The 25,301-nt window shown below is 35.6% G+C and overlaps 3 protein-coding genes across 3 annotated transcripts; all 3 read right to left on the bottom strand.

The window, feature by feature from the left end:
• Positions 1–5,108: 5,108 nt before the first annotated feature.
• LOC110732927 lies at positions 5,109–5,753 on the bottom strand. The gene has a single exon (XM_021912912.1). The coding sequence runs from the start codon at positions 5,751–5,753 to the stop codon at positions 5,109–5,111; it is 645 nt and encodes a 214-aa protein (XP_021768604.1).
• An 11,343-nt stretch (positions 5,754–17,096) lies between these two features.
• LOC110733058 (GTP-binding protein SAR1A-like) lies at positions 17,097–22,000 on the bottom strand. The gene is made up of 3 exons (XM_021913079.1): positions 21,606–22,000; positions 20,781–20,912; positions 17,097–17,700 (listed from the first exon to the last, which is right to left on the bottom strand). Exons 1-3 carry the CDS (start codon positions 21,732–21,734, stop codon positions 17,380–17,382), a joined length of 582 nt encoding a protein of 193 aa, XP_021768771.1. The 5' UTR covers positions 21,735–22,000; the 3' UTR covers positions 17,097–17,379.
• Positions 22,001–23,465: 1,465 nt separating this feature from the next.
• LOC110733057 (universal stress protein PHOS32-like) lies at positions 23,466–24,706 on the bottom strand. Its single transcript, XM_021913078.1, has 4 exons — positions 24,406–24,706; positions 24,158–24,270; positions 23,922–24,040; positions 23,466–23,836 (listed from the first exon to the last, which is right to left on the bottom strand). Exons 1-4 carry the CDS (start codon positions 24,587–24,589, stop codon positions 23,749–23,751), a joined length of 504 nt encoding a protein of 167 aa, XP_021768770.1. The 5' UTR covers positions 24,590–24,706; the 3' UTR covers positions 23,466–23,748.
• Between the last annotated feature and the right edge of the window lie 595 nt (positions 24,707–25,301).

Raw genomic sequence — 25,301 nt, 5'->3', positions numbered from 1 at the left:
CATTTCTGCTGAGACTTCTTTTTGCCGTTTGTACTCGGATGTTTTCAACTTGTGAAAAAAACTGACATAAGTATCAAACTTCGGCTGAGCTGAAGGGTATTAGATCAGTTGTGCCATTTCTCTATTTCCCTCTGCCCCCCCAGAAATCTGAAGATGAGGTCTTCTGAATTCTGGAATGGCTGATAATTTTTCTCGGCTAAGCCGAGGATCTTTGAACACTTTGCTTTATTTTCTACATCTGTTTTTAAAGTACTGATTTCCCACCTGAGAGTTTTCACTCTAGAGATGGTACTCTTGTGACACTTTCTTCAATTCATCCAAGGGAACAACTATCCGAAACACCATGCCGGGGCAGCAGTTTATCTGAAGTACGAGGCATCATCATGCAATACTTCAGAGTTGCAACTACCACCCGGAACTGATTCATCCGAAGTACAAGGCATCACTATGCAATACTTCGGGGCTTTATCAGTTCCTATTTTTTAGGCTATGTTTCGGATAAGTCTATGGCCTTTTTGCCCAAAGGAACAGATTCTCCGAAGTACAAGGCATCACTATGCAATACTTCGGGCTTGTATCCTTTTTTGGCAGGTTTTACGGCTTGCCGAGGTACAAGGCATCATTATGCAATACCCCGGACAGCGCCGAATGAAACCTTGAATTTTTGAAAAACCGTAGAAAGCATAAAGACTTAAAGAATACACGCAATCTGAATGAATACTGGCTCGATGGCCTTTTTACAAACAAAATCAGTGTACTTACATGGATTGTACTATCCGAAGGATTTACACATAGTATTTTTTGAGCACATCGGCATTCCAATGGTTTTTCAGCTCGGTGCCATCCATTTGTTTGAGTCTGAAGGTACCGGGCTGAAGCTCTTGATAAATTTCATAAGGTCCCTCCCAAGATGCTGAGAGTTTGCCATGAATGCGACTTTTTTGAACAGCTGCAGCATTCCTCAGAACTAAATCCCCAACTCTGAGAGGTCGTTGATAGACTCTTCGGTTGTAGGACTTGCTCATTCTGAGCTTGTGTGCAGCCATCCTTTCTCGGGCTAGATCTCTAATCTCGTCAAGGAAGTCGAGGGACTCTTTCATGAGCTGCTCATTTTCCTCGGCTGAGAAGAGATTCACTCGTAGGCTTTCTGAGCCCACTTCCACTGGAAGCACTGCTTCGGATCCATACACCAGCTGAAAAGGTGAATGCCCCGTTGCCTCCTTCTCGGTTGTCCGGAGTGACCAGAGGGTTCCCGGAAGTTCCTCTACCCACTTGGACTTTTGATCCTCTACTCTTTTTCTGAGAGCGTTAAGGATCTGTTTATTTGCGGCTTCGGCTTGGCCATTACTCTGAGGGTGGCAAACCGCGGAGTAAGCCAATTTTATCCCGAACTGATCAGTGTATCGGCGCAAGGGCAGGTTGTCAAACTGTCTGCCGTGGTCGAACACAAAAACTTTTGGGATGCCGAACCGAGTTATTATGTTCTGCCAGATGAACTGTCTGACAGTTTGCTCAGATATGCTTGAAGCAGCTTCCGCTTCAATCCATTTGCTGAAATAGTCGATTCCGACTATCAGCCACTTTCTTTTGTATGGGGCCTCGGGAAAGGGTCCCAGAATATCCAACCCCCATTGTGCAAATGGAAGAGGATTAAGAATTGGCTGGAGATCTAGGCATGGCCGATGGATTACCGGTGCAAATTTTTGGCATTTCTCGCATTTTCTGACCATGTTCTTTGCATCCGAGATCATTGTAGGCCAAAAATACCCTGCCCTGAGAGCTTTGTGGGCTAAGGTTCTCCCTCCTATGTGGTTTCCGCAGATGCCGAGGTGAATCTCTCGGAGAATATAGTCGGCATCCGTTGGACCCACGCATTTCAATAATGGAGCGGAGAAGGATTTTCTGAGGAGTTGGCCGCCGAAGACGAGGAATCGTGAACTGATCCGCTTTATTTTGGAGGCCGAATTCCTATCCTCGGGGAGCTCGTTCCTGAGTTTATAAGCCAGGATGTCATCCATCCAGCTCGGCTCGAGTGCAGCGCAGCAGATTGATATTGCTTCGGCTACACTCTTTTCTCGGCGCACCTCCACATAGACAGAACGGCTTAACTCAGTCAGAGTTGAGCTTGCAAGTTTGGAGAGTGCGTCCGCTTGAGCATTTTGACCCCTTGGGATCAGCTCTACTTCGAAAGATCTCAGCTTCGCAATTGTCGATTTGATCCTTGTGAGGTAAGCTGCCATTGAAGGCTCTTTAGCCTCATACTCCCCCCGGATCTGATTGGCGACCAGCTGAGAATCTGTCTTGAGGTAGACATGCTCGGCTTCCAACGATATGCACAGGTCTAAGCCAGCAATGGCTGCTTCATATTCGGCCTCGTTGTTAGAGGCTTTGAATGAAAATTTTAGTGCATACTCGAAGGTTTTGCCTTCGGGAGAGGTAATGACGACCCCTGCCCCCGAACCGTTCACGGTGGAGGACCCATCCGTGAAGACGGTCCAGATTTTCCTCCTTGCATCCAGAGTCTCCTGATAGGAGCACTCGGCCAAGAAGTCTGCCAAGGCTTGCGCCTTGATGGCTGTTCTCGGCTGATAACCGATACTGAACTCGGTGAGCTCGAAAGCCCACTTTGCTAGTCTACCGGATTTTTCAACCTTGCCGAGGACTTTCTCTAACGGCTGATCAGTTAGAACCGCTATTTGATGAGAATCAAAATAGGGTCGCAACTTCCGAGCAGCCACCACCACTGCATAAGCCACTTTTTCTAACAATGGGTAGCGCGTCTCGGCATCCGTCAGGGTGTGGCTGACGAAATAGATCGGCTGTTGAATTTTTTCTTCTTCCCTTAGCAGCACCGCGCTTACCGTGGCTGGACTGACCGCCACGTATAAGTATAGGATGTCTCCTACGACTGGCCTTGCCAGTGTTGGGAGTTGAGCCAGGTGTTCACGGAGCTGCTGAAAGGCTGACTTTTGTTCGTCTCCCCATTCAATGCCTTTTGAATTTTGGAGCTTCAGCGCCTTGAAGAAAGGGAGCCCTTTGTCTGAGGCTCGTGAGATGAACCTGGACAAGGCAGCCATTCTCCCGGCTAGACGCTGAATATCCCTTTTTGTCTTCGGCTCGGGGAGGTCTAAAGCAGCTTGCACTTTGGCGGGGTTTGCATCAATCCCCCTCTTGCTGACCATGAAGCCGAGGAACTTGCCTGACTTCACGCCGAAGACACATTTCTTCGGATTCAGCTTCATTTTGTATTTTCTGAGGGTGGCGAAGGTTTCGGCTAGGTCCGTGACATGATCTTTTTCTTTTATGTTTTTGACGATTGAGTCGTCAACATAAACCTCCATGTTTCGGCCTTTTTGCTCGGCGAAAACCTGATCAACCAACCTCTGATATGTTGCCCCCGCATTTTTCAATCCGAAGGGCATCATTCTGTAATTGTACAACCCGGAACTTGTTATGAACTTGTTATCTTGGGAGGGACCTTATGAAATTTCCCCACAGACGGCGCCAAATTGTTTCGGATGAAAACAATCGGATCTCGGAAGATCCTTTTATCTTGAGGGAACTTGGTCTCGGTCCGAACGACGCAGGAGCCGAGGGTTTCCTGCACAACAAATACACGTAAACTAGCCTCGGGGGGACGCCGAGGAAGGCCCCTCCGATGCTTAAGTCAGTATATTAGAGAGAGAAAGCTGTGCAAGAGTTTAGTTGCTTGAGGCTTTTTTGTCTTTGTCTTCGTCTTTGTCTTTGTCTTACCAAGAATTGACCAAATTGTTGGCTTTTATACCTTGGCTAATGAAGGAGGCGGATTGGGCCCGGAAATCAGTTGGGCTGGGCCAAGCTGATTGGGCCGTTGACTGACCTTGACATGGCTTTGAGGATGTTGATTTTTGACTTTAGCATATTTGGAGAGTTGAACCTTTGCCTTGGGCTTTTAATTGGATCATTCAGTGACCAGGCCCAATTGGACTAAATTGGACCCAAACAGTATATATAGAGAGATTTTGGTACAGAAAACCTAGAAAACTACCAATTAGGAGGCGTTTGGTTCAAACAATGGTATGGGTTTGGAATGAGGAATGAAACCTGGGTGGTATAGGGTTGGAACTTGATACTTGATTTCATGTGTTTGGTTTTTATGTAGGAATGATAGTTATTTTTTTTTAAGCCTACTCCGTTTAGTAATATGTTTACCTATTCTTAAGAAAACCTTAGATATTGTCGATATTTTTCTGTTTTTCAATTCCTATGATTAATTAATTAGGAGTTTAGGACTCTTATAAATTTACCTAATTCGATTTAAGGAAACTTTACATACTCCGTACTTTTGATATTTTTTATAGTACCTAATTCTAAGGAAACTTTACATATTTTAATACTGTACCTAATTCTAAGGAAACTTTGCATTTTTTTTATTTTTTTATTTTTTTTTTAAATACAAGATTAACAAAGTTAATTACTTGGGCACTTAGTTGCGACGCAAACTATAGTTATCATGTCAAGCTACACGTATGTATGATATACTTCCTCTTTTTTTTATTACTTGACCCGCTTTGACTTTTACACTATTCACCACCTCTTCTTTGACCGTCTTTTGTGAATAATATGTAAGGAAAAATATATTCATGTATGATCTTTTTAGATTCGTCTCAATAAGTACTATCATAATATATAACTTTTATAATTTTTACTTATGAAGAATTTAAGTTATTGATCGTTAAAGTTTTGCATTTGCAAGCGTGATAAAAGAAACAAATCAAGTAAAAAAGAACAGAGGAAGTATAATACAGTATATAATTATATAAAGATAACCTACCTAAAGATAGATGCGATTTTTCCCCCTTGGTACACCTATAATTTGACAAGAATAACTCTGGTACAAATTAAGTCTAATAATATCGATGATTCTCATGCAATTTAATGCAGGAATATTAATACAAGCAATAGGTACGAGTACTAAATATATAACATTTCTCTTAAGTTTTTACATCAAACCTTTTTTTTTAAAATTACCCTCTTTTGAACGTTTTTTCTTCACTTTGGGTTGTGGAAAGTATATTACAATGGATGAACGTGAACTAGTACATGATACAATTAATGTTGATGTGTTTTCAACCCCAAACTAAGCCCTTAGAGTGTATCCTCTTACCAACCTTATTTGCAACAATCACCCAATTAGACACCTTCTTAATCTCATTTTTCTTCTCTTCTATGGTGTCTAAACTTGGCTTCCAACTTTTTCCCGAGACTTGCCTACTAAGATAATCCGGTTTTTCAATCAAATCCAAACCCTCATCATCAAACTCGCCACCCTCTTCCATTTTCCAATCCTCAGAACCCAATACCTCTCTCTTAGATACCGCAGACTTACCATAGCTATCTTCAATATTAGTCATGGCAGGACAAATCTTAGCGAAAAGAGGGATGAATTTCGATGAAGAATTCAATGTTTTTGACCTAAGTATCGCGTTCACCCTAAGAAGAATATGATGAGCCTCTTGGGGAGACAAATGAGCTAGTTTACCTTTCCTTAGAGGAACCATAAGGTAAATTTTATCAACCTCTAGGGTTTTATCAGCTGGCAAAGGACTAGGCTTTTTTTGTGTTGTTGTTGATTTTAGATCAACCACCATTTGTTGTGGATACTCTAACATTAACTCAGCCACAGTTAAGGGCTTGTCAAATTCTTGGATCGAACCATCTAGAAGGATCACTTTTCCGGTCACCGGCGAACCATTAGACACTTGATTGCCCATTTTGGTGATGATCAATATATACACTAGTAACAAATCTAGAGTTTTGTTACAACTTTCTTTTGGGTTGTAATGAAAGCTTAGAGTACAATTTTTTTATAGAGTAGAATCATATATAGGAAAAATTGTAATGTATGTATAGTTTAATATGTAACATTAGATTTGTATTTAAGTAGAAATTGTAGGAAGGTGTTTGTTAAACCGCTCCATCTTTCAATAGATAGAAAAGGTGGACTTGGTAACAACTAAACAAATATTAACACTTTCGTATGACATGTTCATGGGGTTGTTGAACTGAGTCCAAGTCCAAATTTAATCTTTTTTTGGAATTGATGATGACATTTTCTGTTTAAGAGGACTTGTTAGATGGAATTTACTTCTTGTTCGATCGTAAGATTTTCTTTCACTTTCTTTATTAATTAAAACTTAAAGATAGGTTTAATCAATACTATGATTAACAAGCTGAACTACTTGTATTCGACAGTAAATGATGAAAATGTTAGAGTATGTTATAAAATCTCGTAATTAATAATATGTATGTCACATATCTTTTTCATAGTCCCCTTATATTCATCGTAAGGCTATATCGAGTATGTGATAATGTTTTAAGTATACATCTCTATGGTAAATTAATGGGTGGACATAGTGTCGATCAATACATAGGAAACATCTCTAAGGGATAATGATTCTCTAAAACTTGTTCAACCCCAAACGAAACTAACCTAACAAGGCGATAAACAACTACTTGGTATAAATTACTCGAGACCAAGACACAAAATTAAAAAGAAGTTGGCAACGGCCTTTGGAAGACGCAATCAAGGTCAAATGTGTTGGTTGGCTAATGTTTAACACTTGCTTAGTCCGATTGGATTAGGCCCATTATCTAACTTCATTATCCAAGGGCCCAGTTTGAGGAACATTTATGGGTCGTGTTATTATTTGCCTTTTTTGTTGACAAAAAGTTTCTAGATTTAGCTTAGGGTAGATTTTAGATACGAGTAGTAAGTTAAATGCAAGTTTCCAATATGGAAAAGTATTGTGTAGAACGGAATCACGTGAGTCCGATCATACAAAAAAAAAAATCAATTTATAAGCCTGGGGATGGGGATGGGGATGGGGATGGTGGTTGCTGGTTGCCGACAAGTGGCTAAGAAGTGTTAGTGGGGTGGGGATGAGTGTGTGCATTATAAACCGGATTCACGTGAAACGGTCTCACGCAAAACCTTCTCTTTGAACATTAATGATAAAATTAATATGGCTGAATTGAATAAATACAAGTATCACTCTAATTAATCAAGTAAACAAGCTGTTATTCAACTACATCTAAATTCTAAAACTTATGCTATTATGCCTATAAATCTTCACAATTGCCGATCATTGCAACACATTAGTACAAAATAAGACCAAATTTTTTGGAATTTATTTGATACGGCTCGTAACATCAATAACATACAATTAAAAATTTAAAATCATTAGTTCAATTAAACAAGTCCATATATACATCAATATATATTATGATCAAGAATCATTAATTAATTAAATTACGAAATTAACATCAATAACATACTATTAAAACTTCATAATTCCATTGTCCGAATTATAAACTACACAACAAAGAATCAAATTACACTAATATTTTACGTACTCAACATCCATTAGACTAATAATTCTAATACTTCAACTCATACTAATTAATATTATTAGGGTTTCCACTTTCTAGCACTCTTCCAAGATAGGCTCAAGAACAGGCTTCCAAGCATTGCATCTCCTTCTTGGCTCGACTACGACGATGCGCTGACTAGCCACACCGGAACCACCGGAACAAGGAAAAACCCTAGAACCGCCACGTGTCCTTCCACCACCCAATATATGATCACAAAAGGAACGTATCACAATCTCATTAATAAAATTTAGTTGCGCTTTAGACAAAATAGAGTTGACTTTGTCAACCGGCACTAGTATGTAAACTTTCCGAGCAAGTAACACGTCATCAGCTTTCAATGACCGGAGCTGGCGAGTTTGCCGTAGTTCTTCTATTGAAGAAACCGCGAAACCCGGGTGCTTAAGCATTATTTCAGCAGCTGTTGAAGGTTGGACTAGGATTATTTTTCCATGTGAATCAATTAATTTTGCCATGTTTTCTTTTTTTATTTCAAAACATGAACTCAAATTTCCCATTTTTTTTTATTTTTTTTTTTTTAGTATTTTGTGAAGATTCGATGTGAGAAAAGTGTTTTTCTCATCAAGGAATAATGAAATGAAATATAAATAGAACTAATAACAGTGTATGATAAGGTTAATCAATGGAAACATTATGATGTTATTGTATTAGGAAAGTAAAGAAACCAAATAACAGTAGGAAATTAAAAAAACTATACATAAATATAAAGATAAAAAAATAAAAAAGGAAACTACCAAAAAACGTTCTACAAGTTAAAATACTTTCCTAATAATGAAAACAAAATAAAATAAATTAACTTATTCCCTTGTGAGAAAAAAGTGAGAATATAAATCAAGCTTCGGTAACCCTATTAGACAAGAACTAATTTAGATTGGAGTTATATCAATAATCATAATATTAGTATCAGAATTTTATAATTTTTTCGCACATAAAAATAGAGATATGATCATTATAAGCTGTATCTTGAAAACCATAAAAAGTCAAATGGGCCAAAAAAAAAATAGAGACAAAAGGAGTAAATTATATTCCTTGTACAAAAAAAAACCTTTTCGTTTTTAATTTGGTGTTTACATAAGTATCAAAATTACTACTCCATCCGTTTCATAATATTAGTCCCATATACAATCAATCACATAAAATAAGAAAACAAATATATTTGAAATCTAACATTAAAGTACAACATAATTCATAATTAGTTTACCTTATTTAACTTTTTTGATTTTTATTATGAAAGCACAAGTCATAATTGCATAATTTAAGGTAAAAATTTCCTTACTTAGAGTCATGTCATCAAGCCACAATCAATTAATTCCAAAAAATTCAAGTTATAAATTAAATATATTTAGTATGGGTAGATCTTTTTGAAAAGCCCAAAATAGGTTATGGGACTAACATTATGAAACGGAGGGAATAAGTCAAAAATCAAAAATCACTAATAAGTACTTCCTCCGTTCTATTAATATTGCAACAATGGATTTTTTGCACTATTCGTCACTCTTGTTTGACCATATAATATGAGTTATACGTTAAGCAAAATATAGTCAAGTGGGATCTTGTTGGATTCGTCTCATAAAATACTTTTACAATATCAACTTTTTATAATTTTTACTCTTACACAATTACAGATATTTAGCATATAAAATGTGTTTTGGGATGCGTAATTTTCTCCTTGTTGCAATATTAACAGAACGGAAAAAGTATATTATTATCATTATAAGATGCGTCTTAAAAACCATAAAAAGTCAAATGGGCCCAAAAAAAAATATTAGAGACAAAAGGAGTAAATTGTATCCTTTGTACAAAAAAAAACCTTTTCGTTTTTAATTTGGTGTTTACATAAGTATCAAAATTACTAAGTCAAGAATCAAAAATCACTAAGTACTACTATTATATACTTGTACATTCTAAACTTAATTAGCACCCTTCTAAAATGGGTTCAAGAACAGGTTCCCAAACCTTACAAAATCTCTTTCTTTGACCGGTTAAACCGGTACACTTGCCACTCAAATCCTTCACCAAGTCCTCCAAACTTTGACCATCTAAACCATTATTAGCCTCCAAGTCAGGAGAAATCTTTGAACCGCCACGTGTCCTTCCACCTACTTTTCCATTACAAGAACAAACAATAGAGTCAATAGCAGCCATTTGCAAGTCAGTCAACCTTGAGTTGACTTTATCAACCGGCACTAGTAGGTAAACTTTCCGGCCAAGTAACACATCGTCTGCTCTCATCGCCGTTATACGACGTGTCTCCCGGAGTTCATCCACGGGAGCGATCGCGAAGCCGGGATGTTCAAGCATTAGTTCAGCAACCGTTGTAGGGAGGTTTACAAGTTTTAGTTGCCCTAGTGAATCTACTAACTTTGCCATATTTTTTGAGTTTGATGGATTTTGAACCTTATAACATGAACTCAAATTTCCCATTTTTTTTGTTTTTCCTAGAGAAATAAAAAAAGGTCAAATTATTTTGATGTTGGTAGTTTTTTTTTTTTGGTGTGTGAGATTTGAGAAAGAAAGACTCTATTTATATAAAGAAAATAAAATTGGTGTACAATATATATAATGTCAAAAGAGAGTGTAGTACGTGTGATTTAAGGGAAGAGTTCAAAAGTCAAAAGTAAAATGATTAAACGAGTATAAGTTGAATTGAAAATGTCTTTGTATTAAAAAATTGTGACGTGGAAGGAAATGTGTGATTAAACGTTTTAAGGGAAATTTCACGGGTTATTTCCTTTTGGTATTGGATCAAGATTATATATAATCATGAGTTAATTTCCTATGGTTGTCTTCATTTTGACTTTAGTCTCGTATGATGTGATCGTTTTCGAATGAAAAACATGTGTGAGATATCATACTCCAACAGTCCAACCCCCTCCTAGATCTACCGACCTAGTGAAATTGATCCGGTCCGACTTGAATGACTAAATCGGCTAGCTAATTTAGACTCGGGTATTGTTCTAAATACTCATCTCCCGGTCTGATACTAAATGCTTTTTACATTTTGACGGTGTACGTTTGTCAATATACTTCCTCCGTTCTGTTAATATTGCAACAAGGAGAAAATTACGCATCCCAATACACATTTTATATGCTAAATATCTATAATTGTGTAAAAGTAAAAATTATAATAAGTTGATATTATGAAAGTATTTTATGCGACGAATCCAACAAGATCCCACTTGACTATATTTTGCTTAACGTATAACTCATATTATATGGTCAAACAAGAGTGATGAATAGTGCAAAAAATCCATTGTTGCAATATTAATAGAACGGAGGAAGTATTACTTTTGATTATAAATATTTATATTTACATTTTTTTAAAAAGATTATTATAATTGAATATAATAAACTATTTAATGAGACACATTATGTGCATCTTAAAGATGAACTTGTATGTACCACTTGTATGTACCCCCATTGAATTAAACCAAATATGTCTAAATTATGTTTTATATATTGAGATCGAGTGACCTGACCCACTCTTACCGACCCAAACCCGACTCGTCTACCCGAATTGACAGCTCTATCCGAAACCTTCAAATTTTCACAAAACACGTGGATAGCCTTCAATTTTGGAATTTTTTTGACATTTTTTCACTCGGAAATAAAAATTGTCGAAATGTTTACCATGATCCCTAATATCCTCCGGGAGTCCAATAGGCTGGGAGAAACCATCCAATTTGCCTTTAAACGATCAATTTAACGGTTTACAACTTGCACCGATTTCATTAACTCAATCTTACCACAAACATTTATGACAATATATAATGATCATATATGGATCCAAACGGCATTATATGACCGCTAAGTGTATTCCCTAAAATCTCAATGTTTTTCGCACCAGGCCCCGAAACATTCGAAATTTCTCAAAAAAGTGGATATTAGCCTTCAATTTTGGAATTTTTTCACTTTTTTTCGTCCGGAAATAAAAGTTTCTGAAATGTTTACCATGGTCCCAAATACTCTTCGGGATCCAATTAGGTGGGTGGACCATCCAATTTGCCTTTAAACGACCAATTTACCGGTTTACAACTTACACCGATTTCATTAATTCAAGCCTACCACGAACATTTATGACAACAAATAATGATCATATATAGTTCCAAACAACATTATGACTCCGAGATGTATTCCCTAGAATTTTAAAACTTTTCGACATCAAGCCCCCGAAAACTCCAAAAATTCTCAAAAAGCGTGGATAATAGCATTCAATTTTTGAATTTTTTTGACTTTTTTTCACCTGAAAATAAAAATTGCCGAAATGTTTATCATGGTCTCTAGTATCCTCCGGGAGTCCAATTGTGTGGGTGGAACCATCCAATTTGCCTTCAAACGGCCATTTTACCGGTTTACAACTTGCGCCGATTTCATTAACTCAAGCCTCCCACGGACATTTATGACAACATATAATGATCATATATTGTTCCAAACGGCATTATATGACCCCAAAATGTATCCCCTAAAATCAAAAGGCTTTTCGACACCGGGCCCTGAAACCTCCAAAAATTATCAAAAAGCGTGGATATTAGCCTTCAATTTTGGAATTTTTTTACTTTTTTTTGCCCAAAATTAAAAATTACCGAAATGTTTACCATGGTCCCTAATATCCTCCGGGAATCCAATTGGGTGGGTGGAACCATCCTATTTGCCTTTAAACGATCAATTTACCGATTTACAACTTGCACCGATTAAATTAACTAAAGCCTACTACGATATTTTATGACAACATATAATGATCATATATGGTTTCAAACAACATTATATGACCCCGACATGTATCCTCTTAAATCTCAAAACTTTTCGACGCCGAGCCTCGAAACATCCCAAATTTCTCAAAAAACATGGATTTCAATTTTGGAATTTTTTGATTTTTTTTTTTCGCCCGGAAACAAAAATTGCCGAAATGTTTACCATGGTCCCTAATATCCTCCGGGAGTCCAATTTGGTGGGTGAAATCAAGTTAACCAACCAATTTGCCTTTAAACGACCAATTTACCGGTTTACAACTTGCACCGATTTCATTAACTCAAGCCTACCACGAACATTTATAACAACAAATAATGATCATTATGGTTCCAAATGGAATTATATGACTCCGACTTGTATCACCTAAAATCTCAATCCTTTTTGAAACTAGGCACCGAAACCTCCAAAATTTCTCAAAAAGCGTGGATATTAGTCTTCAATTTTGGATTTTTTGATTTTTTTCGCCCAGAAATAAAAATTGCCGAAATGTTTACCATGGTCCCTAATACCCTTTGATAATCCAGTTGGGTGGGTGGAACCATCCAATTTGCCTATAATGGCTAATTTACCGACTTACAAATTGCAACAATTTCATTAATTCAAGCCTACCATAAACATTTATGACAACATATAATGATCATATATGGTTCCAAATGGCATTATATAACCCCGAGATGTATCTCCTAATATCTCAAGCCTTTTCGACACCTGGCCCCGAAACCTCAAAAATTTCTCAAAAAACGTTGAAATTAGCCATCAATTTTGGAAATTTTTAGACTTTTTTTCGCCCATAAATAAAAATTGCCGAAATTTTTACCATGGTCCCAAATACCCTCCGGGAGTCCAATTGGGTGGGTGTAACCATCCGATTTGCCTTTAAATGGCCAATTTACCAGTTTACAATTTGCACCGATTTCATTAACTCAAGTCTACCATGAACATTTATGACAACATACGAAGTATAATAATCAAATATGGTTTCAAGCGGCATGATATGACCCTAATATGTATCCCCTAAAATATTTAAGCTTTACGTCAAAAAAAAAAACGTACAACAATGGGAATCGGAACCTCCAAAATTTCTCAAAAAGCGTGGATACCTTCAATTTTGGAAACTTTTTACTTTTTTTGCCTGCAAATAAAAATTGATGAAACGTTTACCATTGTACCTAATATTCTCTTGGAGTCCCATTGGGTGGGTTGAACCATCCAATTTGCCTTTAAATGACAAATTTAACGATTTACAACTTGCACCAATTTCATTAACTCAAGTCTACCACGAACATTTATGACAACATATATGATAATCATATATGGTTCCAAACGGCATTATATGACACCAAAATGTATTCCTTGGAATTTCAAAACTTTTCGACACTGAGTCCTGAAACCTATAAAATTTCGCAAAATGCATAGATGTTAGTCTTCATTTTTTGAATTTTTTGACTTTTTTTCGCCCGTAAATAAAAATTGCCAAAATGTTTACCATGGTCTCTAATACCCTCCAAGATTCCAATTGGCTGGATGGAACCATCCAATTTGCATTTAAACGGCCAATTTACCGGTTTACAACTTACCCCGATTTCATCGGTTTACAACTTACCCCGATTTCATTAACTAAAGCGTACCACGAACATTTATTACAACATATAATGATCATATATGGTTCCAAAAAACATAATATGACCCCGAGATACAACCCCTAAAATCTTAAGGGTTTTCGACAACGAGAACCGAAACCTTTAAAATTTCACAAAAAGCGTGGATACCAGCCTTCAATTTTGGAAATTTTTTACTTTTTCGCCCGAAAATAAAAATTTCCAAATTTTTTACCATGGTCCCAAATACCCTCTGGTGATCCAATAATGTAGGTGGAACCACCAATTTGCCTCTAAACGACCAATTTACTGGTTTACAACTTACACCGATTTCATTAACTCAAGCCTACCACGAACATTTATGACAACAAATAATGATCATAAACGATTCTAAACGAAATTATATGACCCCGAGATATATTCTCTAAAATCTTAAGTCTTTCCGACACCGAGTCTCGAAACCTCCAAAATTTCTCAAAAAAACGTGAATGCTTCAATTTTGGAAGTTTTTGACTTTTTTTCGCCCGTAAATAAAAATTTCCGAAATGTTTACCATGCTCCCTTATACCCTCTAAGAGTCCAACCCCCAGATGTATTCCCTAAGTTCTCAATACTTTGCGACATTGGGTCCCGAAACCTCCAAAATTTCTCAAAAGGCGTGGACATTACCATCAATTTTTGAAAATTTGACTTTTTTCGCCAAAAAATAAAAATTGCTGAAATGTTTATCATAGTCCCTAATACCCTCCAGTAGTCCAATTGGGTGAGTGGAACAATCCAATTTGCCTTTAAACGGCCAATTTACCGATTTACAACTTGCACCGATTTCATTAACTCAAGCCTACTACGAACATTTCTGACAACAAATAATGATCATATATAGTTCCAAAAGACATTTTATGACCCCGAGATGTATTCGCCAGATTCTCAAAGCTTTTTGATACCGGGCCCCGAAACCTCCAATATTTCTCAAAAAACGTGGATATTAGGCTTCAATTTTGAAAATTTTGATTTTTTTTCGCTTGAAAATAAAAATTGTCGAAATGTTTCCCATGGTCTCTAATACCGTCCGGAAGTCCCATTGGGTGGGGTAAACCATCCTAATTGTCTTTGAACGACCAATTTACCGGTTTACAGCTTGCATCGATTTCATTAACTCAAGCCTACCACGAACATTTATGACAACAAATAATGATCATATATGGTTCCAAACAACATTATATAACCTTAAGATGTATCCTCTAAAATTTCAAGACTTTTCGAAACCGGGCTTTGAATCGCTAGAAATTTCTCAAAAACGTGGATATTAACCTTCAATTTTGAGATTTTTGATCTTTTTCGCCCAGAAATAAAAATTGCCGAAATGTTTATCATGGTCCCTAATACCGTCTGGGAGTCCCATTGGGTGGGTGGAACCATCCAATTTGCCTTTAAACACACAATTTACCGGTTTACAACTTGCACCGATTTCATTAACTCAAGTTTACCACGAACATTTATGACAACATATAATAATGATCATATATGGTTCCAAACAGCATTATATGACCCCGAGATGTATCCCCTAAAATTTCAAGACTTTTCGACACTGAGTCCCGAAACCTAAAAAATTTCTCAAAAAGCGTGGATATTAGCCTTTAATTTTGAAATTTTTTGATTTTTTTTTTGCCCGTAAAAAAAATTGCCAAAATGTTAACCATGGTCTCTAATACCCTCCGAGAGTCCAATTGGGTGGGTGGAACCATCCAATTTGCATTTATACGACCAATTTACAAGTTTACACCTTGTACTGATTTCATTAATTCAAGCCTACTATGAACATTTATGACAACAAATAATGATCATATATGGTTCCAAACGGCATTATATGACCCCGAGATGTATCCCATAGAATTTCAAGATTTTTCGACACCGGGCCCCAAAACCTCCAAAATTTCTCAAAAAGCCTACAAATTTGGAATTTTTTTGACTTTTTTCGCCTGGAAATAAAAATTGTCAAAATGTTTACCATGGTCCCTAATACCCTCCGGAAGTCTAAATGGGTGTGTGGAGCCATTCAATTTGTTTTTAAACGACTAATTTACCGGTTTACAACGACCAATTTAACTAACTTGCACCGAACCCGACTTGAACCGAAATTGACCCAAACCCGTTTTTACCCGTCAAAATCCGAATTTAACCCGACTTGACCTGAATTCAACCCAACCCGAATTTAACCCAACCTATTACAAACTCGACCCTAATTCAACCCGACTTGTTATTGACCCAACCCGAATTTTACCATATCTATTACTTACCCAACCCAAAACTTCAACCCGATCTGTTACTAACCCGACTCGAAATTAACACGACTTGTTATTGACCCGACCTAAATTCAACCTAAATTGTTCCTGACCCGATTTCAAATCACCTTAAATGCAATTTAAACCACCTTATTATTGTTGATCAAAATATTTTGTCTTGGGAGACCAAGTCGGTCGAGGCCAGCTAAAGAAAGGAGTATCATCCTCAAATTTAAAAATTTAAGAGTTAAATATAGTATATATTTGTTGTATGGTCAAAAGAGATAATTATCTTCCTAAATTATAGGATATAGTTCCCTAGTATATTGCCATATAATATTATAGTCAATTAGAATATTAATTTGATAAAAATGATAATTATCTATTTATAGTTAGTTGGACCCGAATATGACCTGACTTAGAAATGACCCGACCTGATTGTAACCTACAAATTATTGACTTGAACATAATTCGACTTAAATCCGAGAATGACTCGACTTGGAAATGACCCAACCTAGTTATAACCCGCAAATTATTGACTTGAACCGAACCCGAGAATGATCTGACTTGAAAATGACCCGATCTGATTATAATCCGCAAATTATTGACTTCAATCGAACCCGACTCAAACCCGAGAATGACCCGACCTGATTCTAACCCGCAAATTATTGACTTGAACCGAACCCGATTTAACCCGTGAAAACCTGAATTAAACCCAAACTGTTGTTCACCCGACCCGAATGTAACTCGACCTAAATCCGACCCAAACCTGATAAGAAGTGTGACCCGACTCAAGCATGACCCAACCCAAACCCGACCTACATAGGTTATGGAACTAATCTGAATTGAACCGACCCGAGTTGACCCGACCCACTCTTACCCAATCCAAACCCGACCCGTTTACCCGAATTAACAACTCTATGGGTCTTCGCTTTTTGAGGGGTGTTACATGATACTATGGGTTTTACCTGCGAGAGATAGACAAGTACGAGATATTACTCTGAAAAGCTAATACTTCAAATTCGAAGACAACAAATTAGGCGTAGAAGGTACAAATAAACTTCTTCAAGCAGATATGAAAAGTTAACTCAAAATGGGTGAAAATCCTGATTAGACTGCATGATTCAAAAATTCACTGGCTGTTCCATGCAAATCCGAGGCAGTAAAATTTTTAATCCCAGCCACTTAATTAAAAAAAATAAAATAAAACGATTTCAAACTAAGTGATGTATATAACATCAACCTCGCTTAATACTTTAGTTCATACCCTACATTCTCCTCCTTGTTAACAAGGTGTGAAACTTAGCCAACGCAATCTTCTAGTTGATGTACTCGGACATCCACTTGAATCCTTCACCATAACCCATTTTGCGGACAATACTGCACATGAAAACCTCGAGAGGTCGGACATTGGAGCCAGCCAGGTTTACTTTACCTTTGCCTGTTGTACAGTTGGATAGTCCAAGATGGTAGCGCAGTTCATCCTCTGAAGCTGCATATGGTATGTCAATCTTGTTGCCTAAGATGAGAAATGGAACGTTAGCCAATGCTTCATCGGATAGAAGGGCATCTAGTTCCTTCTTTGACTCAAAAAACCTCTCCTTGTCGAATGCATCAACCAGGTACACCACAGCATCCACCTGCGAGAGAAAGTATATGCATAACTTGTACTGTACCAAATATAACATGTTCTTGTTTCACCAATTATTGGCAACAAATAGACATCTGAATATGTAATATGATTCCCTGTACAAAGATCCAAAGGTGTCTTACTAGACTACTACTTCACCAAGAGAGGAAAAAAAAAAACTTTTCATCTGAAGTTATTTTGAATGTGAAATGTATTTAGATAACCCTTATCTAAACTAATTTTCCTTTTTAGAACTTTATCTCTACGAATAATAGATTTTATTTTTGATAATGGTAAAAAGAACAAAGTATCATTACAAAAGAAAAGTCATGTTTCCAGATAACAACTTGTATGAGTATCAAATCCAAATTCCATACAATAAAGCTCGCTGTCAAAAACAAAATCTGCTTTAAAAAGACGGGACACAAAACAAGTAGCTCTAAATGACAAATAATGAGTAATGGGTTGCCTAATTGCAGCATATAAAAATAAACCGTCACTGTAACTGTAGTTCACGGCCTGTTTAGATGGATAAAATTAAAGAAAGGCGGGAGCAATCAACAGGGAAAGGTTAAACTATTTTGACATTAATAGACTTCACTTTGTTGACTAGGGGAGTAAGATTGAAGGTTTAGGCCATCATCATCCTCTCCCAGAGGCCAATTACTTTAACATTCCATCCCCTTCTATTCACAGAACAGTCAAACCAGTATCAACAAAATTTGATGGTTCAACTTAGAATGTTAGAAACATTTTCCTTCTGCCACCCTCTAGGAAAATTCAAAACTTACTGTACTGACCTTTCGTCACTTATACTAGAACTAGAACACTCAGACGAAAACATCCAGTGAATCCCCTTCTTTACCTTCTGTCCTTTTCCACTAAATGGGTCCGATTTCTGTGCATCAGAGAGAAGAAAACAAGAATGGGAGAACTATCTAATTACTCCAAACTGAAAAAAAGTTACACTAGTAGTTGAATCCAGCTAAGTTACTTAACCTATCTCAGCATGGAAAAACTACAAACATAAGCCAATACATCCTATATATACTCACTGTATACCATCATATTTTTGTTCTTTATACATCTGAATACAACTTCCTTTCTCATTTCTCTATCCACCAAAGGAAGGCCCTATGCGGGTTATAGACTTACAGGCAGAATATTATCTAAGGAGGAAATCCTGAATGACCATGCATACAGCTATCTGACCAAACTTTTGTAGCACTTTTAGTGTTTTTATTAAAAAGAATGGAGTGACCTAGGTCAAGTCCACAGCTTAAAGAGCAATAAATATTGCAGAAACGTTGGAAGATAGAGTGAAAATCATGATATACAGAATAAAAGCCAATAGTACAACAAATACAAGAAACAAATGCACGCGTTATACATGTACAATACTAGGATATAAAAACTAAGTACTAAGAGACCCCTGTATTGGCCTTAGCCAAAATTCACTACAAGAGGAAAACGCATCAAGGCTGGTCTGAAATGAAAAAAGGCACCAGTTTGCCAATTTTTTCATTACCAGTCAGTTTTAAGAATAGTAACTATCACAGTAACTGATCTACCCCATACAGCCAATTTTCTTTCTTTTTTTAGGGTGGCAAGAGAGTCTAAACTCTAAAGAAAGTTAATCTTATACTTATAATTAAGCACTATGCACCAAGCTAAGTCTCCTGCTTGCTAAACCTGGCTACAAGAAATCTGTATATGAGATCTTGTATAACGCGTCTGTGCATTTCTCTCCCCATTTTGCAAGAAGCAGCTCCAAGGAAGGCTATGAGACCAGAAGAACCAATTTCACTTTCAAAGAGAATGTTTTCAACTACGTATTTAATTAATTCAGTCAAGCACTCTACCCTTGTCCAAGCCATGTCATGTCATTTCACTGATAAGACAAATAATCAGTGAGGGATTGTTGGCTTCTTTAGAGCAATGTAAAGCACTATCACTCTTTAAAGAACAGATAATCACACTTTGTCCCTTTCCATATTAAAAGGAATCTTTTATCATAACCCTTAGTAGAAGTGATGTACATACAGTGAATATGATTTTTGGGTCTCCCAAGAAAATATTCCATTGAACAATGTGATTGTCTATGCTTGTGGTTGATGTGGTTGGCCAAAATGATCTGATATTGACCATCCCACAAATATTAACTGCACCTCTATCTAATATTGTTCAGTAAATTTGCTGTTAACAGCTGGTATCTAACCAATTACTCTCATAGTCTCATACTTTCAAAACTCAATAGAATAAAATATGTTTGCGTTAGCCATATCCGGAAGCTTAATCATACTCCTTCTATCCTTACTTTCCTTTTTGGGTTGTACCTAAAACATCGAGCAACAATTTTTCTTTACTCTATCTACAAATCAACATGCTAAAGAAGAAATCTTCACGCCATTTAATACAACACTTGATGAAGTGAAAAAAGAGGACAGGGTGATCTTTCAGAGACGAAGGAAGTGGTAAATAGATGCAGTCCATGCAGCTCATGCTCATCAGATCAAAAATTACTTCAAATCCTTCCTTTGGCTAATACTCCGTATTCTACTAGTTGAGCTACTTTTTATTAGACCTATTGGTATTTAAAGCCATTAAAAGCAAGCCAATTGCTAAGGACTATATCTATCACTTATTGTTTTCACTGACCTCCTATAGCAAGCAAAAGAAGTGTGATGCATATCAGTATATCACTTTGTGTAAACCCTGTACGTAGCTATAGCCTAATGAAGCAGAGATTGTGGGTAATCTCAGTATTTCTTTATCGTCGTTCAAGCACAAGCAGTTACTCCTTTTCATCTATCTTACCATCTTATGGATGCAAGGAAAGATGGATGATTCACCTCCAGCGACTAACATAATATGAACAATGTTTGCAATATTATTGTATCTAGATTATATTATTTTACTAGTAACATTTATCTTTGCAATTACGACAAATGACAGAATAAAACAACCAAGTTAGCAGATGAAACACAAAAGAATATTGATCACAGCAACTTTGACCAACAATACCAAGCCTCAACAAGTTCCAAAAACCGTGTAGTACATATCAGCTAATTATCAACCAAAATAATGTACCTTAGCATAGTAATCCTTCCAAACCCGGCGAGCAATCTGATGACCTCCCAAATCAAAAGCTTTGAACTTAATTTTCCCAATGCTCAACTCTTCCGATGTCGGGTGCTGTGTTGGCTGATGTTGAACCAGCCTCTGCACTCACCATTCAGCCATTGCATATATCAAACAACAGCTCACTTAAATATCCCAACAAGATTAAATCACCCAAATCACTTCAATTTCTTCATCATTCAGTCACAAATCAGAATACAAGAAATAGAAATTTATACAACAATCAAGACCAAATTACAATTCTCTACATTACAAAATAAAGATAAATTAAAAGAGACATGCAGACACCCAACTATATAACTCATGGAGTCATGGATCGGATCACACAACACATCAAAACTCTAAATCCGTTATATTTTTATTAAGGAATTCCAAAGATTCAATTTTAATCCTTTAAATAGTTCACTAATATAAGATGGACATTCCGAAAATTCAATTTATTCTCAACTAAATTCATCAATATGTGATGGGTAATCCTTTTAATTCAATTTTTTCCCAGTAAAACTCATAAAAATAAGATGGGCTACATTATAATTCAATTTTCCCCAATAATCATACGTATGAGATGACCTTCCAAAAACATAATTCATTAATTTGAGATGGGCATTCCAAAAATTCAATTTTTCTCAGACAAATTTCATAAATATGAGAAGGGCAATCCTAAATTTCAATCAATTGAATAATCAAAGCAAAAACCGTGTTGAGAAATCTTACAAATAAATTAATTCCAACAATAAATTAATTCTAATCAACTATAAATTATGAACAAATTACCTCATCTTTGAGCATATGAAGGAGGGTAGTTTTACCGGCATTATCAAGGCCTAAAAACAAGATCTTGGCCTCCTTTTGCCATAACCCAAGAGAAGCTAAGATCCCAGAAAACCAATCCCAAAGAAACATAATTATAAATTAACTTTTTAAATATAGATTTTCTGGGATCTGGAAAAAAACAAAATTTGAGAAATTAATTTGAATAAAACCCAAAAAATTGAGATTGAAAATGTGGGATGATCAACAAAATGAAAATGGTTAGTGATAAATGCAGCCGACAGAAAGATTGATTGGGAGAGAAATGGAGTGATGAGAAAATCTTGAGAGAGAGAGAGAGAGAAAGAGGGGAAGGTGATGTGAGAGTTGGTGTAAGGATGTGTCATTGGGTTGTGAATTATGGAATTTTCCATACTATAATCTATTCAATTTTTAATTTTTAATATTTTTAGAAATTATCAATTTTATTGTAGGAAAGAATTCAAAAATTAGCTAAATTACAAGTTAAATAAACTAAACTTTCCTTAAAAAAAAAAAAAAAAAAAAACACTAAGGGTTTGTTCTCTTCAGATTATTTTCAGTTCAGTTCAGTTCTTAATTTCCTTCTAAAATATTCAATTCAGTTCAGTTTAGCTCCAATAAGTTTAGTTCAGTTCTTAATTTCCTTCTTTCATACTCCATAAAATATAATGTATTTTGTACTATTAAATGAAAAGGTTAAACTTTAAATGTACAATATTTCCTCAAATGCATTAGGAATTCCCCTCGTGAGGAGGGTTTCCTAATGTTTTTCATTTTTTCTTACTTTTTTTTAAAAAAATAATAAAAAATTAACAAAAGTAGATTTAATAATGTTTTGTTTTTCAAATCCAAAGTGATTCTTCCCTTTACTATTCAACATCACCAAAAAGTTTATTTTTTTTACCCTCTTTTTGTTCAACTTGGTTCCTTAATTATAAAATATGATGGTTTGTGGAGATAAAAAGTGAGGGGACGGTTTTTTCAAAGAAAAAAAAAAAAAAAAAAAAGTGGGGGGACGGTTGTCCCTCCATCCCCAACCCTTCGAGTGACAGAGGTTAGATCCTTCCCCCCTCCTCTTGTGAGGTTGTGATAGTAGGAATCCTCCCATAACTTACCTTTTTTAAAAAAAAAAAAAAAAATGTTGTGATTATTTGTTAATACATGAGATAAGTCAACAAATATGAAATAGAATGAGGCTATATTTCATAAACCAAAGTCAACATTGATCGGTGTTGAGTGACAAACACAAGACCAATACATATAGCCTAAAATCAAAAGTATCTACAAAGATGACGGCTTCCCAATATAGACGCCGAGACATCAAGTTGATTATTCAAATCATATACTACTATTTTGAATCTTTGATTTACTCCCAATACAACATACTCAAAACTGTACACATCTATTGTAGGCTTGTAAGCAAGACTTGTTATGGTCTAAATCAACTTATATGGCTCGGATAGACTTTTCATGCATTTACTTTAATTTTTCCGTAAATATGTCAAAATTAGCTCGGAAATTGATAACCTTCAGCTTTTGATAATAATCAACTATTTCAATCAAAACCAAAAAGGAAACATGGCTAAGGTGCTTCATATATATGGACCCCGCGACAGCTTTTTGCGATTTCAGTCGAGATATAAAGTTTAAGAACTTCTAAATGTTTAATTGAATCCGATCGAGGTATAGAGTGGTGTAAAATTTTTCCAAATTATAAACACTTAAAATATTAATTTAAAATTAGTTTACACTTCAATATATACTAGTTTATATTTTAATTTATACAGAGTACGTTGTAAAGTCAAGAATAAAGAATTAAATAATTAGAAAAAAGAAACAAAATCAAATACGAAGTATCTTTTTATACTACAAACACTATTCATTTCATTCCAAAATAATACACGAAAAGTGAAAAGAAAAACTTGGAAAAATTGTCTAAAGAGACAACACATAAATACAACTATGTACATGTAACATACTAACATGTACAACAATTGTTTGTGTGATTAAAACTACATTATCCTAATTAAATACATTCATAATTGTACAAATGCATAATTTTGAGGTTGAAAAGTGTAAAAAGAGATAATAATAAATTAAAGATTTATAGATTTAAGTAGACACTTCATGAAATGTTCTTGGGATGCTTCACAACCACCATGGGACACTTCACTTGTTTTGCACAATCGTAGCTTACACTTCCTAGAATAGTCCTGTAATCATGAAATTATAATTTAGATTATATTATATAATAATCTTAAATTAATTTTTTAATGCAAAACTTAAACAAATAATTACCTCTTTAAAAATCCATAACCATGACTTCCCATAACCAGCATATCAGCCCCTAGTTTCTCAACTGTTCCACAAATTACATCTTTGGCATCTCCACTCCCAACTTTCTTTTCTACCTTAATCTATAATTTATACAATACAAATAAATATTAACAGTTATCAAAACTAGCATATATAATAAATATTCAAGAAATTAAACTAAGGATGATTAATTAATTATGCAAAACAAGTGTACATACATTGATTATTTGGGACTTCATACAAACTTGTTGGGCTTTAGACATCACTGAATCAACAAGCTTCCTATAATAATCTTCCAAATCTGCTACAACATCATTTCCAAACAAATAACCTGCCAAAACAATTTTAATCTTAGTACAAAAATTATACTAAAAGGGTTCTTAAAACCCGATCTAGTCACCTGACCAAACTCATAAATTACTCCCTCCGTCCCAGAATTAAGTTTTTAACCTAAAAAGATGCTTACCGGCAACATCGAAAGCCGAAAAATTAGCCGGAGGAGGAGGCTTGACATAGAGAAGAACAAGAGTTGTAGAATTTGTTGAAACAGAAATTACGTTGTTTAGACACCATGATAAAGCATGCATGCTCTCTTCACTTTCATCTACTGCTACCACTATTTTTTTCTCTCCTCCATTTTCTACTTCCATTTTCTCTTTTTTCTTATTACAAAAATATCTTTTTTTATTATTATTATTTTTTTTTTTGTTTATTTTCTACAAAGTATTATTGCTTCCTTTTTTTAGCAGGTGAATAGAAAAAAAGATTTTTTCATTCTATTTATAGAGAAGATGAAGGTAGTGTTCATTATGATGGTTTAAATTATTCAGTTTGCTGAGGTGTTGTTGGTTTTGTAAATCTAAGGGTTTAAGAGTAAATTAGCTGCCTAGATATTATGAATTGAAAGGCTTATCATCTCATAGGTGTTAATGGTTTTGCTTAATGAATCAACGGTTGTGGACCCTAACGCTTTTTTGTACTCAATGATATTTTTTTTTTAAGAAAAAAGAATAGCTCAGTTAATTAGAACATTGTTCGAGTTTTAAAAGGTCTAAGACTCCTAGACACATGGAGTCATGGGTGAAAGAATTATTATGGAAATTTGATTACCATATAATTAGGGATTCCACTAGTTAGATCGAAGTACTATTAATGTTACAAGCTAGTATAAGGTTTTATAGTGAGTCATTAACCAAATGTAAAGTATGTAGTTTAAAGGAGACAGGGTCTAGTAAGTAGTAATACTATTTTTTAAATCATCACTTAACAACAGAGGTCTACAAGGTAAGATAGATGTTTCTTATAGACAATAATAATCATGATATTTTTCGAAATAGTAGTCACTTTAAACACCTTTTCATA

The sequence above is a fragment of the Chenopodium quinoa genome, unplaced genomic scaffold (genome assembly GCF_001683475.1).
Source record: "Chenopodium quinoa cultivar QQ74 unplaced genomic scaffold, ASM168347v1, whole genome shotgun sequence".
Classification (NCBI taxonomy): Eukaryota; Viridiplantae; Streptophyta; class Magnoliopsida; order Caryophyllales; family Amaranthaceae; genus Chenopodium; species Chenopodium quinoa.
This window is presented reverse-complemented; position numbering and strand designations above follow the sequence as displayed.